Below are 15,582 nucleotides of genomic sequence, written 5' to 3' on the forward strand. Positions count from 1 at the left end.
GAAGCTTATCCTGTCCTGGTTTAGGAGGCCAGAAGTCAAAAATCAAGTTTCCCCCTGGAAGCTCCGAGGGAGAGCACATTCCAGGGTGCTCTCCTAGCTTCTGTGGTTGCTGGCAATCCTTGGTGTTCCTTGGCCTGTAGATGGATCACCTGTCTTTGCCTCCATCTTCACACGGCCTTTTCTGGTTCTCCCTGTGTCCTCTTAAAAGTATACCAGTCACTGGATAAATCCAGTATGATATCATCTTGAGATTCTTTTTTTATTTTTTTTTGTCTTTTCTAGGGCCGCGCCCGCGGCATATGGAGGTTCCCGGGCTAGGGGTCTAATTGGAGCTGTAGCCACCAGCCTATGCCAGAGCCACAACAACACGGGATCTGAGCTGCGTCTGCAACCTACACCACAGCTCACAGCAACACTGGATCCTTAACCCACTGAGCGAGGCCAGGGACTGAACCTGCAACCTCATGGTTCCTAGTCAGATTCGCTAACCACTGAGCCACAATGGGAACGCTCTCATCTTGAGATTCTTAACTAGTTATATCTGCAAAGACCCTATTTCTATTTTTATTTTTTAATATTTTTGGCCTTGCTGGTTGCATGCAGAAGTTCCCAGGCCAGGGATCAAACCCATGCCACAGCAGCAACCCGAGCTGCAGTGACAGCCAGCCCTTTAACCCACTGTACTGCAAGGGAACTCCAAGTTCTTATTCCTAAATAAGGTCACATTCTGAGGTTCCAAGTCCATATTAATTTTGAGGGGGAAATTGTCAACCCAGTACAGTAGGTGATGTCTGTGAAATTTTGTCATAGCTGTACAATGCAGTACAAAAAGGAAGATGAGTGTGTGTAGGGGGTGGCACGGGATCGTGCCTGGGGGGCTGGGCTCTGATGCGTCTCTCCACACAGGACTACCTCTTAAAGATCATTGACACGCCTGGGCTGCTGAACCCAGAGCAAGTCAGCGCCCTCTTTGGGAATATAGAGAGCATCTACGCGCTAAACAGGTATGGAGTGGGGCTGACACACATCATCTGCCACCTGTGAGCCCGTCTGAGGGCCCAGGGAGGAGCCCTGGATGTCCCTGGTCTTATAGGCAGTGACACGTGGGCCTGATCTCTGAGGGTGGGGAAAGGTGGTCAATCCCTGTACAGTGGTATTGGTAGCTCCCTGCAGGGGCGATCACTGGGGACCATGTACCTGTTGGATCTAGCCTGGGCCGGTGCCCCTCAGGGGACTGCTGAACCCTTGCCCGTGATGCTCTTCCCTCTGTCCCTTTGAGGCACTTTTGTCCCTCTCATCTGGCTCCCTGATGTGTAGATCCCTTCTCTTCTTCTCCACCTTCCCATTGATTCTGTGAAAGTTGGGCTCCCTGGAGGTGATTAAACCCCTTAGGGTCACACAAGCCAGGCAAGACGTGATGAGGCAGGCTGAGCAAGGCCTGGTGAGGGGCTGCTTCAGGGCCAAGGGGCTCCACGAAGATCACACATGGAGTTCCTGTTGTGGCGCAGTGGAAACGAATCCGACTCGGAACCATGAGGTTGCGGGTTCCATCCCTGGCCTCGCTCAGTGGGTTAAGGATCTGGCGTTGCCATGAGCTGTGGTGTAGGTTGCAGATGTGGTTCAGATCTGGCATTGCTGTGGCTGTGGTGTAGGCTGGCAGCAACAGCTCTGACTCGACCCCTAGCCTGGGAACCCCCATATACCGAGGGGGCAGCCCTAAAAAGACAAAAAAAAAAAAAAGTTCACACATGATGAGTGTGCTGCCAGAGCCCCAGACTCTCCAGGGAAAGGACACTGGTTGGGAGGAGCAGAGCTTGAGGGACAGTGTTGATAGGACAGGAGGAACCTTACTGCAGGCCCCTTAAGATGGGCAGGACTTCTGTGGGGCAAGCTGAAGTCTGGGAGGGCAGGTGGAAGTGAGATTTAGGTTGGAGGGTAAGGGTGGGGGGTGGGCAAAGAGGAGCACAGGAGGAAGAGGTAGGGGGAGCACCATTTATAGGGCTTCCTTTAGTGCCCCCCCACCACCCCGTGTATGAGCAAGCACTTCTGGCTCCCCCCCCCCATTCCCACATCCTTCTAAACTTGGTCCCTTAGTGAGCTCCTCCTTTCTCTTTCCCCCTTTAATATCTGCTTTTATGTGTTTGACTCCTTCTGCCTGCAGAGGAGCTGTGACCCCTCCCCCAGGTGGGTACTGGGGTCCCTTCTCCCTCTCCTGCTTGCAGAACACGTGGCCCTTTTTGGCCCCCATCTTTGGGGTGCTGCTGGATACTCTCTGTGGTTGCTGCCCTGGGCAGGACTTGCTGACCGTAGGGTTGGCCTGTGTCTGGGCGCCAGGAGGTTGGGGCAGGGGTGTGCTGGTGGCTGTGGAGGCTGCGAGCAGTCCAGGGTCTGATAACCACTCTCCCCTCACCCAGCCAGCTACTCCGAGACCTGGACAGCTGCAATAGCGACCCCGTGGCTGTGGCCAGCTGCTTTGTGGAAAGGGTAAGAAGGGCTGGGTCCTTGCCTGCCATTGCGCCTTGCTGGGGACTCCTCTCCAGGGGACCTGCCACGTGCCCTGCCTTAGATGGGAAGTGGAGCCAGGGCCTGCTGGGTGGATAGCATATCCGAGACAGGTGGATACGGAAGTGGGTCTCCAGATGCTCCGGGAAAGAGTGACAGGTGCACATTTTTGGTACACTCAGGTTTTGCCGTCAAATGGGACTCTCTTTGAAATCACTGTTTTTGGTCTTTCTTTAGAGCCAAGAGTTTGATATCTATACCCAGTATTGCAACAACTACCCCAAGTGAGTAATTAGGGTGGAGAGGGGAGGCAGAGCCATTTGGTGAGTCCAGAGCACCCCACGCCCCATCCAGGGCTTCTGGTGACACCCTGTACCCCAACTCCCAGCTCCGTGGCCGCCCTGACGGAGTGCATGCAGGACAAGCAGCAGGCCAAGTTCTTTCGGGACCGGCAGGAGCTGCTGCAGCACTCGCTGCCCTTGGGCTCCTACCTCCTGAAGCCTGTCCAGCGCATCCTCAAGTACCACCTGCTCCTCCAGGTAACCCAAGGGTCCTCCCGAGTACTTGGAAGGCTGGGGGAGAGACAGGGCCCTTGCGTCTGGCCTGCCTAAGCCCCCGTCTCCTGCACAGGAAATCGCCAAACATTTTGACGAGGAGGAGGATGGCTTTGAGGTGGTGGAGGATGCCATTGACACCATGACCTGCGTGGCCTGGTACATCAACGACATGAAGAGGAGGCACGAGCATGCCGTCCGGCTCCAGGTGCTCTGGGGCTGGAATCTGGAGCGACAGGCACAGGGGTGGGGCAGGGGTGGGGCAAGGCTTGCAGGGGGGATGCGGCCACCCTGCTGGGGTGAGCTGAGGGATCGTGTCCATGAGGATGGGCTTCTTTGCGGGGGAGCTCTTGGGGGACAGGCTGGTGGTGGCTCCTGGGGCCCTGTGTGGACCTCAGCAGAGTTACAAGCAGCCTGACTCCCAGGGGTTGGGGCTTCTCTGCTGTAGGAGATTCAGTCTCTACTCATCAACTGGAAGGGGCCAGACCTGACCACCTACGGGGAGCTTGTCCTGGAGGGCACGTTCCGCGTGCACCGTGTGCGCAGCGAGAAGACCTTCTTCCTCTTTGACAAAGCCCTGCTCGTCACCAAGAAGAGGGGTGACCACTTTGTCTACAAGGGTCACATCCCGGTAACCAGGCCACCACCATCTCTTCTGCCCCCTTCCCAGCGGGCGGGCCCTTACTCCATGACATCTTCACTGGGCCCTGGGTTGATGTGGCCACAGCTCCCCCGCTCCCTGTTCTGAGATTACTTTCCCTCCCTCCCTGGATGGTTTTGAGGGTCTGGGGCCCCAGTCAGCTCCCCCTCCGCCATGCTTGACCGCCCTCTCCCTCTGCGCCAGTGCTCCTCCCTGATGCTGATCGAAAGCACCAGAGAGTCTCTGTGCTTCACCGTCACCCACTACAAGCACAGCAAGCAGCAGTACAACATCCAGGTGAGGGGCGCACGGGGGGGGGGGGGGGGGGGGGGGGGGGCCGCGCAGGATAAAACCCGCCCCTCCACTCACCTCCATGGGCCCCAGGGTCTCTCTCTGGAGGGCAGAGGTCATTGTGGGCACCTCTCAGGCTGGGGCTGAGGGGACCAGGTCACCTCCCATGGCCCCCAGCACAGGCCCCCTTTCCACCTCTGCCCCTCTGGTAGAAGCCAGCCACACTGAATGGCTTCAGGCGTGCTGACCCCCGGCTCCCTCTCACTTGGGTCCTTCCAGGCCAAGACGGTGGAGGAGAAGCGGAGCTGGACTCACCACATCAAGAGGCTCATCCTGGAGAACCACCACACCACCATCCCCCAGAAGGTGAGCTCCCGGGGCTCCCGAGGGGGTGCAGAGAGGGGCCGGCTCTGAGAGCCAGCCGTGCAGCTACACTGGGGCCTCACCCTCTGGACATTGGCTCCACTGCCTAGTGGGGGCCGGTTCAGTGGATGCCACAGACCTCACTGCAGCAGTGTCGGGTGTCCTGGTGCAGTCAGAGGGAGTCTGTGGACCGGGGGAGAAAGAGCATGCAGCAAGGTAGTGATGAGGTGGGTCTCTTTCCCTTCCAGGCCAAAGAAGCCATCTTGGAAATGGATTCCTATTGTAAGTGTACCCTTTCTGCTTGCTGTGCCCCTAATGGTGCACATCTCTTAAGTCAGGCTGGATCCCGGGGAAGCTTTGCCTGATACTTATATTCTGGGGAGCAAGGAGGATGGGGAGGCTCCTTTTATCAAGGCCCAGGGTCCACTGCAAGACTAGGGGCTCACTGCTGCTTATGGGTGGGACTCTGTGTGCCTGGTGCTCTCAGATGAAAGAGGATGGAGCCCTGGAGGTTCTGGCCCCTAGAGCTGGGCTGGGCAGCAGAGGTGTGGCCGGGCACGGGCAGAGTCCACGCCAAGGCCAATGGTATCCCAAAGGTCTGATTGTCTCTCTTGGGTACAGATCCCAGTCGGTACCGCCACAGTCCAGAGCGCCTGAAGAAGGCCTCCCAGGATGAGGTGTCCGGCCACATGCACCAGGGGCGCCGGCAGTCTGGTAAGGCAGGGGCTCTGTGGGCAGAGAGGCTTCTTTTCAGGACCCTTGACCCAAGCGGGGAACCCTCTGCAGCAGCATCTGGGGCTTGCTCTCACCTCTCCAGAAATCCCAGGCAAGGGCACAAGGGCGGGCAGATGGGCGTGTCTGGAGCAGCCTACCTTCCACCAGGCACCCTTGGCCCTTCCTGCCCACCGTGGCTGGACAGCCTGCCTTTTCCAAGACCCTAGCAATGCTCGTTCTGGGCACCCCTTCTTAGTTTCCCTGCAATCAAAACCTCCCTCCTTGCCCACTGGAAATACTGGGAGTCAGCCAGAGTAATGCTCAGACATCATGGATGGTCCCCAGCCCAGTTCTGGAACAGAGCAGAGGCGGCAGGACGTGGGGAAAAATGAGTTAGACTTCAAGTGGCACCAGATCCAGACAGGAAATATTTACTTTGGGTCTCGGAAAAGTTCTCCTTTTTTTTTTTTTCCCCCCTGGCTTTTCTTCCTTGACTGGGCTTGTTGCTTGAAGGCACTGGAATGAATCGTCTCCTGAGAAGGAAAAAACCTTGCTTTTATTTGGGCTCTCATGATGATTAGCATATGTGTTTTCTACATTGGTTTTTACCTTCTCCTTCAGTCCAAGGCCCAAGGACAGATTTAGCCTCGGCCAGGCACCTGTCAAACACACACGAGGTGGGAGTCGGGGTGAGAATCATCTCAGAGAGCCCTAGAGAAAAAGATTCAGGAGTGATGGGAGCTGTGTCCTGGCTGGGATCCCCAGTGTGTTGGGTTTGATTGGCATGACCCATGGGTTCCCTGAACTGCTGTGTGGATTGACATATGGGCTTTGGTCTTCTGGAGGATGGAGCTGAGTTATCTCTGGAAAGCGTTTGTGCTTTTGTTTATGTTACTCCCAATGGATCTCGAACCCTAGGCACACTTGGCCATGGTTGCATAAGTTCTATAGCGTCACGTGTTAAACGCCCCCATTCGGGACGGGGGTGGGTGGGTATTACTTCCTAAGCATCTGGCCCTCTTTGTTCCTTCTCCTTTCTTCTCCTATAAATCTCCTGTCCCTCTAACTTTCCCTCTTAACTTGCTGTAGTTTTGAATTGGAAGCTTCTGGCACGTGGAGGTTTTCAGTAAGTGATACGGGTGGTAATAGTAATACCACCTGTCATAACATCAGCATCCAAACTGCAGCAAGCAAGGCACTGAGGAAATGAGCCATTTCAGATTTTAGCCTGTAAAAACTAAAAGGGTTGAGTTTAGTATGTTTCCGTGTTTTAGTGTGAACTCTCATGAGCCGGACGTCTTTCTAAAACATGCCCCACATGCACGATCCTTTTACATTAGAGGAGGCCACGCAGTTCAACTTTTTCTTTTCTGTAGTTGGCGCAGCAGCATCTCTGTGGCTAGTGAATGGGCTCCATTCTCTGGGGTCCCTGGAGGAGGTGGGGCTGCAGGTTGCCGTAGAGACAGCCGGCCTTGAGGTGTTGCGTCCATGTTTACACTGCAGAGCGTTCCTTCTCATCAGTCTTAGGGTGCTTTTCTGTAGTAGCCCTTCCTTCTTCCCTCTTCTGTTAGAAATGAATCTATTGAATGTAAGAGAAGTGTGTATAAAATCAGGCCAGCAAGTCACTGAGAGGGAGAAGTCAGGCCGGTGCAAGTGCTTGAGTGCTTGATCTTAGCTGACTACTCTCACTGCCTCAGGGCCTTTTCAGCTTCCTACTGCCAGGCAGCTGGAATGTGCCGTTGTCATCACATGTCATTTATTAAATATTCTTGATTACGAGCTTTTAAAATGAAAGGGTCGAACATTTTTGTATTTTTTTGTTTTGTTTTTGTTTTGTCTTTTTGCCGTTTCTTGGGCCACTCCCACGGCATATGGAGCCACAGCAACACAGGATCCAAGCCGCGTCTGCAACCTACACCACAGCTCACGGCAACGCTCCACTGAGCAAGGGCAGGGATCGAACCCGCAACCTCATGGTTCCTAGTCAGATTTGTTAACCACTGCGCCACGAACTGGAACTCCCAAACATTTTTGTATTTCTCACTTTGAAGACAATTGGATGGGAGTTCCTGTTGTGGCTCAGCAGGTTAAGAGCCCAGCTAGTATCCATGAGGATGTGGCTTCAATCCCGGCCTCATTCCGTGGGTCAAGGGTTCAGCATTGCTGTGAGCTGTGGTGTAGATGGCAGACCTGGCTCAGATCCCTCGTTGATGTGGCCGTGGGATGTAGGCCAGCAGCTGCAGCTCTGATTAAACCCCTAGCCTGGGAACTTCCATATGCTGTGGGTGTGGCCCCTTAAAAAAGAAAATAAAGGCAAAAAACCCAACAACAACAAAAACAATTGGATGTCTTTTTACAGTGATTACAATGATACAGACAAAGGAAACACTGCGCATGTCAGTAGAAAGCAAGTTCTTCAATATGCTCTCCTGTCCAGGAACAGCCAAGACTCCTTAGACTTTCCTTCTGGCTCCAAGTGTACAGCACCCCGTGGTCAAGGACAGTATGGGCTGAGGAAGGGCAAGGCTCTGTAGAGAGGTTACTTCTTGAGACAATCCTCTTGTCTTTGTGTCTCTGCCTCTGGTCTGTCCCCCCAGCAAGGCTGGGGTACGAGGTGCTGACACCATCAGCCTAATGGATGTGTTTTGTATTCTGTCCTCAGAGCCTGGTCAGCCTCTGTTCAGCCGGGCAACACTCCCCAGCAGGCGGCGAGGCTTCGTGATGCCAGGCCTTAAGGGCCGTAGAAAGTCGGGTGCGACCTCTGCTTTCCAGCCGGGGTGCTGTGAAGGGGCTTGGCATTGGGTGTAGCCAAGGCGCTGATGTGCTCGGTGCGGGGAGGGTGGGGCTTGAAGTGGAGCCGGGACCCCCTCGAGAGGCTAGTTATTGTGAAGGGGACGGCACAGGGCTTTGGCTCCAGAACCTAGGCCCCTGGGCAGGTGCACTCGTGCAGGGATGATGGGCAGTGCCGCTTCTGGGGGCCGTCGGAACAGTGGAATTCCTTGGGGTTGGATGGCAGTGGCTCAGGCATGAGGGCAGCCTTGCTCAGGCCTTCGGGCCGTGGTGGGGGAGGTGGGGGCTGCCTGGCTGGAGTGGACTTTGAGCTGGTGATGGGCCAGTGCGCTGCGAGCATGGGACCCCAGGTCAGGCAGGGCTGTTTCAGGCCTGCGCTGACTCTGCCCATTCACTTTCCTCCTCAGAGCCATCCAGGCACCTGCTCAGACAACTCAGCGAGAAAGGTGAGGGTGGGAGGGGAGGGATGGACAGCCGTCCCCTTTAAGGTGAGCTCTAGGCGGGGGGCAGGCGACCAGCAGGGTAGGGGTGTCGAGAACAGTTCAGAGGGGATTCTGCCTCTGGTCCTCCCTGGAAGTGGGCCTCATCCCTTGTTGTCTGGGCTCTCCCCCAACACCTCGCACCCTGCCTCCCTGTCCCGTGCTATTTTGCACCCCTCGCTCTTGTCTGTCGGTCATTCCTTTTGAAAGCCCTGGAGACCAGGTGAGGGTTCTGGGAGCAGGAGCTCCCTATGAGCCTTCCCTTCCCCAGGGGGCTCTGAGCCTCAGGCCTCTGGAAAGGATTTTTTTTTTCCTCCTGCTTACTGATCTCCCCTCCCTCTCCCCCTTGCCCCCACCCGTGTGCTGGGACCCGACGTGGTGGAGCAGCCAGAGCAGCAGGAATGAAGGTAAGGCCAGGGGAAGAGAGCACTGGCTGGACAGGCTGGGGCACTGCTCGGGTTAGCCCCCATCATCTTCATTCATTTAGCAGGCACCCATCACGTACCTACTGTGTGCCAGACTCTGTCATGAGGGTCATGGAGATGAATAAGCCGTGGCCGGTGCCCAGGGCCCTTCTGGACCCTTTTCCTGGGGTGGCCTCTTGGTGGTGCTCCTCCAGCCCGGATCCTCTCATTTTGCCCTCTCTCTGGGGCGGGCAGCTCTCCCTGGGTCCCGATTCCTCACCAGATCCCAGTTTCAGCTTCCCACCTTGAGCCCCGCCCCTGCTGCTCCTCACTGGAGCCCAGTGGAATCAGGGGCTGGGGTCTAGCTAGACGTGGCTTTGTCAGTGAAGCCTCCCCAGCCCCGGCTGCTGCAGGAGGAGGGGGGTTGCCCAGAGGCCTGTCACGAGGGGGCCTTGTGCTCCAAACAGCATGCGGGCAGTGTTGGCACTCTCCTGGACTTTGGACAGCCCCCCCGTGCTGGGGGCCTGCCGTCGGAGGCTGAAGGGGCTGCCCGGGAGGAACAGGAGGAGGAGGAGGAGGTGGTGGAGGAGGAGGAGGAGGAACAGGCCTTTCAGGTCTCTCTGGAGGACCTGGCAGGGCATGAAGGCAGCGAGAAGGGGGCCAGGCCAGAGCCCCCAGGCTCGGAGGAGGAGGAGGAGGAGGAGGAGAGCCTGGCAGTGGCGGAGCAGGTAGCCGACTTTGCCAGCTCCCTACTGGCCGCCCTCCACTGCTGGCACTATCGGGCCAACGCTTTACTTTTCTCCCGGGGCGCTATGGTGAGGTGTCTCTTTGATCTCCCCTCCTCCTTGCATGCTCCTTGGCACGTGCATGCCCATCCGAGAGTCCCTTCCCCAGCCCTTCTCACCCCTCCGTCCTTGTTCCTTCATTCCTGCCGTCAGCATAACCCCTCGCTCGCTGTCACGCCCTGGTGAGCCCCTGGCATGTGCTATTCCAGTCCTGGGTGCTAACCAGCATGCTGCTCAATGAGCATGATTAATGGGGTGGGGGTGGGGGAGGGGGGCGAGGCCAACCCACAGCCAGGCCACATGCCTGACAGGGATCTCTGAGTCCCCCAGACCTGGCAGTTCAGGCTGACTCTGGAATGGCTCAGGTCCAAGGCTGGATCTCAGTGCAGCCCAATCCCCCTTGGGGCTCAAGAGGTGCTGCCAGGGCTGGGATGTAGAAGGGACCAGGCCGTGGTTGTCCTGGGAGCTGACGACTGCCCTCTGCTTGCTGCAGGAGAAGGGGCGCAGGGAGTCTGAGGACCCTAAGAGCTACAGAAGGCCCAGCAGCCGGTCTCCAACCACCGCTGAGAAGTTCCTGAGCTTTGAGTCCGTCTCTTCCCTGCCAGAGGTGCGTGAGTGGTCAGCAGGCAGAAGGAGGGATAGCATAGAGGAACCTGAGCCCCGATCTCATGGGCTCTCCTGTTGGGTCCCTGGGGGCAGGGAGGCTCCCACGTCCTCAGGAAGCCTATCTGGCCTGTGGGCACATAGCTTGGTGACAGACAGCCTCTTATTGTGAATTAGATAAAGGTGCCCCTTCCTTTGGGTAGGTGCATTCTCTTGCTAAGGAACACAGTATAATGCAAACGACCAGATTTTAGGTCCCCTTGGCCAGGCCCTCTTGCTTAGAGCCTAAGGCCCTGTGCTGCTAGCATGCCAGACATTTCAATCCTGCCTGACCCACCTGCAAAGGAGAAGCGTGTTGGTATCTACTGAATACCTCCTGCTTGTCTGATGTTTTCTTTCTTCCTTCTGCTCCCTGCACCAGCTCTAGCAGGGAGAGAGGGACTCAGGTTAGGTGACATGGGCAGCATCTGAGGGGCAGAGCTCAGATTAGACTTGGGTCTGTGAGCCACAAGCCTACAGTTTTTCTCCCTGCCCCCACTGTCTGGCCTGCGTGGAACGGAGTCCTTTGAGTTCTTTCCCAGAGTTATAAAGAAAAACTCATGAGGGAGTTCCCATCGTGGCACAGTGGAAACGAATCCAACTAGGAACTATGAGGTTGTGGGTTCGATCCCTGGCCTCTCTCAGTGGGTTAAGGATCCGGCAATGCTGTGAGCTGTGGTGTAGGTTGCAGACGTGGTTCAGATCTGGCGTTGCTGTGGCTGTGGCGTAGGCCAGCAGCTGTAGCTCCAATTAGCTCCCTGCCTGGGAATCTCCATATACCGCGCATACAGCCCTAAAAAGGAAAAAAAGAAAGAAAAAAGAAAAACTCATGAGGACAAACCCCTGGGCGGCGATTGAGAAGCCCGGGTGACACTGGAAAAGAGTTTAGGGGGTACCATCCAGCTATAATAGAATATAAGCCTTGTGTGATTTTAGATTTTCTAGTAGTGTCCTTAAATAATTATTTAACCCCATATATTCAAACATGTAGTCATTATTAAAAAGCTATTCATGAAGTGTTTTGTACTTTTTGGTATGAAGTTTTTGCAGCATGGGACTAGCCACATGTCAGAAGCTCAGGAACCAAGTATGTCTGGTGGCCCCTGGGTTGGACAGTGCAGGCCTGGCTCCTGGGTCCCGCTCTGTGGATTTCAGACTAGAGTGACTGGAATCAGGTCTGGTTCCTCAGCCTCAGTGTGGTCTTGTCTTCTCCCTAAAGACCTCTCTGGGATGTGGCCCTGTTCTGGCCAGTTTTATGACTCAGATGACTTTCGAGAGGGAGTTGTCAGGGAGTTCCTGTCTTGGCTCAGTGGAAACGAATCTGACTAGCATCCTTGAGGATGCAGGTTCAATCCCTGGCCTTGCTCAGTGGGTTAAGGACCCGGCACTGCCGTGGGCTCTGGTGTAGGCCGGCAGCTATGGCTCCGATTTGACTCCTAGCCTAGGAACCTTCATATGCCACGGGTGTGGCCTTAAAAAGACCAAAAAAAAGGGGTGGGGGGGAGTCGTTAGCTTTGCTTCCTTCCTTGCCACCTTCTGGGCACTTGTGGAGTCGTGCACAGGGACAGAGGCTGGCTGGTAGCAGCCAGGTCCCCAACTTTACCCTCTGACAGGATTCCTGCACGTGGTCCTATTGTCCTCTGGACTCTGAGCCCCACGGGAGGCCCTGGCTCATCAGGGATGTTGGAATGGCCTTTCACGGTGTTCGGGCCCGGGCTTCAACCCAGAACAGCCCCCAAGTGGGAAGCCTCTAGGGCTTGAGAGGGCTGCCTCACCATCAGTCAGGGGAGTCCTGGTGCCTTGGCTATGACCCCGTGTTGCATGTTCCCACCTTGTCCCTGAAGCTCCCAGGCAGGCTGCCACTGAGAGATGCCTCCACTCTAGCCCACCTGTGTTCCTGGCGTTTTCCTTGAATGTGGGCCCAGCACCCCAGCTGCAGGGTGACGAAGAGACATCATCACGTTCCTCTCCCCAAGGACCTGCCACCCCCCTCTTGATGCCTGCTTGTTCTGATCGCCTTTAGTCCCAAACCACAGACCCCTCTCACTAGGCTTTGAGCAGACGGTGCTGTCCCTGTATGTCTCAGCAGGTCACTTGAGGGAGGTTTTTGGCTCATATGAGGTCTTTGTGCTGCCCCAGGTGGAGCCAGACCCTGAGTCTGGGACAGAGCAGGAGGTGTTTGCTGCCATGGAAGGTCCCAGCACTGAGGAGATGGCCTCAGACACAGAGGCTCCAGAGGTCCTGGAAATGCAGCTTGATGCCCACCAGCTGCTGCTGGGACTGGACCCCCCTGGTGACATAGTGAACTTCATGGTGGCTGAGAGCACCGAGGACGCTAAGGCCCTGAGCAGTGAGGAGGAGGAGGAGGAGGAGGAGGAGATAGGGGCCACCCATGAGCCCGAGAGCCTCCTGCCTCCCTCTGTGCTGGACCAGGCCAGCGTCATTGCTGAGCGGTTCGTTAGCAGCTTCTCTCGGCGGAGCAGCCTGGCACTGGAGGACGGCAAGTCTAGTGGCTTCGGGACCCCGAGGCTGACCAGCCGGAGCAGCAGTGTGCTCAGCCTAGAGGACAGTGAGAAGGGCCCGGCTCCATGTGTCAGCACCACAGACTCTCTGGACTCTCAGCTCCCCCCAGAAGCGAACATCAGTGCGGGGGTGGCCTCAGAGAGTGAACCTTCTGTCAATGGGACAGAGCCCCTGAGCCCAGGCTGCCCAGCAGAGCCAGACAGGTCTTCTGGCAAGAAGGAATCGAAGCTTTCTTCCCGAGACCGGCAGCTGCTGGACAAAATCAAGAGCTACTATGAAAACGCAGAGCACCACGATGCCGGCTTCAGCGTCCGGCGCCGGGAGAGCCTCTCCTTCATCCCCAAAGGGCTGGTGAGGAACTCAGTCTCCAGAATCAACAGCCTTCCCAGGCCGGACCCCGAGCCAATGGCTCAGCTGAGGCATAAGAGACAGGTGGGCTCCCGGGCGGCCTCGTGGGCCCTCTTTGACCACCCGGGACCAGGCCAGACTGGTGCTGGGGACCCAGCTCCTATCACCGATGCCGAGTTCCGCCCATCTTCAGAAATTGTGAAGATCTGGGAGGGAATGGAGGCCCCCAAGGGAAGCCCTGGGAAGGGGCCAGGCCAAGGTCAGGCCAATGGCTTTGACCTGCACGAGCCCCTCTTCATCCTGGAGGAGCACGAGCTGGGGGCCATCACTGAGGAGTCGGCCGCTATCTCGCCAGAGAGCGCCTCCCCGACCGAGCCGCCCAGCGCGGCCCACCTTGCCTTGGAGCTGAAAGAGCTGGTCAAGGAGCTGAGCAGTGGCACCCAGGGGGAGCTGGTGACCCCGCTGCACCCCCGCATCCTGCAGCTCTCCCACGTGATGGACAGCCATGTGAGCGAGCGCGTCAAGAACAAGGTCTACCAGCTGGCCCGCCAGTACAGCCTCCGGATCAAGAGCAAGTCGGTGACAGCCAGGCCACCGCTGCAGTGGGAAAAGGTGGCTTCCACTAACCCCCAGCTGCAGGAGGAGGCTGGAGCACCACCGGGTGGCAAAGGTATGACAAGGGGGTTGGGGAGGGGGCTCTTCCTGCAAACTAGGGTGGAAGCACCTTTTAGCAGTTGGCTTCTGGGAGAGTGTCCCCTAAAGGACCCCTACCAAAAGGGGGGCCTGGTGTGAGCCCTGAGCTGGTCTAACACCCCAAGCCAAGCCCTTCTTCTGGAGCAGAGACCTTTGGAAGGAATGTGGCCCTGGGCCTCTCCTTTCCAGGAAAGCAGAAGCTCTTATCTCCTCCTCTGATTCCTGGTCCCCCGTCCCCTGCCTTTTCTTCCTTCTTCCCATTTCCCTTTGATCAGGGGGCCATGGATGGTAAATGAGATTTCTCTCCCATCCCTCCCAAGACCTCAACCACCAGGCTTGCCTGGAAAGGAGGTTTGAAGCCAGTTCAGAGCCCTCGTGTCCACCGCTCCCTCCCTTGCAGTAGATCAGGGAGCTCGCTCTCTCCTCGCAGGTAAGAGGAAGCCCGTGCTGTCTCTCTTCAACCACGAGCAGCCCGTGGTCCAGGAGCACAGCCCGCCCAAGCCCGGCTCTGCCAGGGAGACGTCGCCACGGCGTTTCTCCTTCAGCCCCTTGGCCTCCAGCCCGAAGACCACCTCTCCAGGAGCCTGGCCCTTGCCCCGAAGCCCCCTCAGCCCCTTCGACACCGAGACCTTCCACTGGCCCGACGTCCGAGAACTCTGCTCCAAGTACGCCTCCCATGATGAGGTGCTCCCGATCAAGGGCAGCCGGCCCCACAGCCTGCCTGTCAACCGGAGCCGCTCGCTGCCGGAGAACATGGTGGAGCCGCCTCCTTCGGGCAGGGTGGGCCGCTGCGGCAGCCTGAACACCAGGAGGAGCCCGGCAGGCCCGGAGGCTGCCGAGCCCCAGCCTCCTGGGGGGTCGCCCCCAAACCGGCTGGCCGAAGAGGAGACCCTGTATGTCACTGCGGACCTCATCCTGGAGGATAACCGGCGGGTGATTGTCATGGAGAAGGGGCCCCTGCCCGGCCCTGCAGCAGGGCTGGAGGCAGCGGGCGGGCAGGGACTGAGCTCACCAGCCGCCCTGGTGGGGCAGGGCCAGGAGTTCCAGGAGTCCACAGCGTGTCGGTCTAAGGACGAGAGTCCCAGGGACCCGAGGGACCCAGGCCAGCTGGGCAGAGTGAGGAGCCTGAGGGAGAAGTTCCAGGCCTTGAACTCCACAGGTTGACACTGAGGCCTGGGGAGGGAGCAGCCAGGCCGGGAGATGGGAGGGAACTCTGGCATCCTTGCCCACAGCCTGGGCTCACCTTGCTCACCCGAGCTCCACCCAGGGCCCTCCGAAAGGCCACCCCCGGGAGAGGGCCCTGGTGTACCCAGCGAGGGTCCTCACCTGCTGTGAATGCGCTGGTGACTTGCCACCGGCCCGGACGAGCCCCTTTTCCCTCCGAGGCCGGTGTGGCCGCTTCCCTTGTATATACTTCTTCTCTGGTAAGAAGCCCAATATTTAAGCTCATCTCTTCCCAGGAAGAGCAAGCCCTGCTCAGGCCTCCAGCGTCGCCTGGCCGCTGCCAGACCAAGGGCCCGCCCAGGGAACACCCAGGAAGGTGGCCTGGGGAGGCTTTGATCTTTAACTGTGCCTTTTCTTAGGATCCAGGCAGGAATGAGGCCCATAATTTATTGCTTTCCATCCCGTGGTATGTCAGGATGCTCACGTGTGTGCGCGTGCGTGTGAATGTGTGTGGTTTCCCCCTCCCAGGAAGAATGTCCTAGACTCGTTCAGGTACTCCTGTGGGTTGTCTCGCTGGCCCTGTGGCTGTCACTCATGTACACACATTTTGTTATTTGCCAATGGTGTAATAACCACTGCTGACCAACCAACCTGTGTGTGGCCTCGTTACTGGGGTCTGGCTGGGTCGTG

General features: G+C 57.4%; 1 protein-coding gene across 10 annotated transcripts in view; it reads left to right on the forward strand.

Annotated features, from left to right (window-relative positions):
• Window positions 1-15,542, forward strand: part of PLEKHG3 (pleckstrin homology and RhoGEF domain containing G3) — a 47,044-nt gene extending 31,502 nt beyond the window's left edge. For 3 of the 10 annotated variants that reach the window (XM_047794723.1, XM_047794724.1, XM_047794722.1), the window contains exons 3-19: window positions 907-1,004; window positions 2,415-2,484; window positions 2,740-2,786; window positions 2,891-3,041; window positions 3,133-3,264; window positions 3,505-3,687; window positions 3,901-3,993; window positions 4,267-4,353; window positions 4,599-4,632; window positions 4,972-5,064; window positions 7,727-7,816; window positions 8,262-8,300; window positions 8,721-8,740; window positions 9,205-9,552; window positions 10,016-10,129; window positions 12,304-13,705; window positions 14,159-15,542. In XM_047794723.1, the coding sequence (XP_047650679.1) occupies window positions 907-1,004; window positions 2,415-2,484; window positions 2,740-2,786; window positions 2,891-3,041; window positions 3,133-3,264; window positions 3,505-3,687; window positions 3,901-3,993; window positions 4,267-4,353; window positions 4,599-4,632; window positions 4,972-5,064; window positions 7,727-7,816; window positions 8,262-8,300; window positions 8,721-8,740; window positions 9,205-9,552; window positions 10,016-10,129; window positions 12,304-13,705; window positions 14,159-14,892 (3,735 nt within the window). In that variant the 3' untranslated portion in view covers window positions 14,893-15,542. The remainder of the gene's footprint in view (window positions 1-906; window positions 1,005-2,414; window positions 2,485-2,739; window positions 2,787-2,890; window positions 3,042-3,132; window positions 3,265-3,504; window positions 3,688-3,900; window positions 3,994-4,266; window positions 4,354-4,598; window positions 4,633-4,971; window positions 5,065-7,726; window positions 7,817-8,261; window positions 8,301-8,720; window positions 8,741-9,204; window positions 9,553-10,015; window positions 10,130-12,303; window positions 13,706-14,158) is intronic. The other 7 variants (XM_047794732.1, XM_047794730.1, XM_047794725.1 and 4 more) reach the window with 6 other exon arrangements.
• Window positions 15,543-15,582: the final 40 nt, after the last annotated feature.

Source organism: Phacochoerus africanus, chromosome 9, assembly GCF_016906955.1.
Source record: "Phacochoerus africanus isolate WHEZ1 chromosome 9, ROS_Pafr_v1, whole genome shotgun sequence".
Taxonomy (NCBI): Eukaryota; Metazoa; Chordata; class Mammalia; order Artiodactyla; family Suidae; genus Phacochoerus; species Phacochoerus africanus.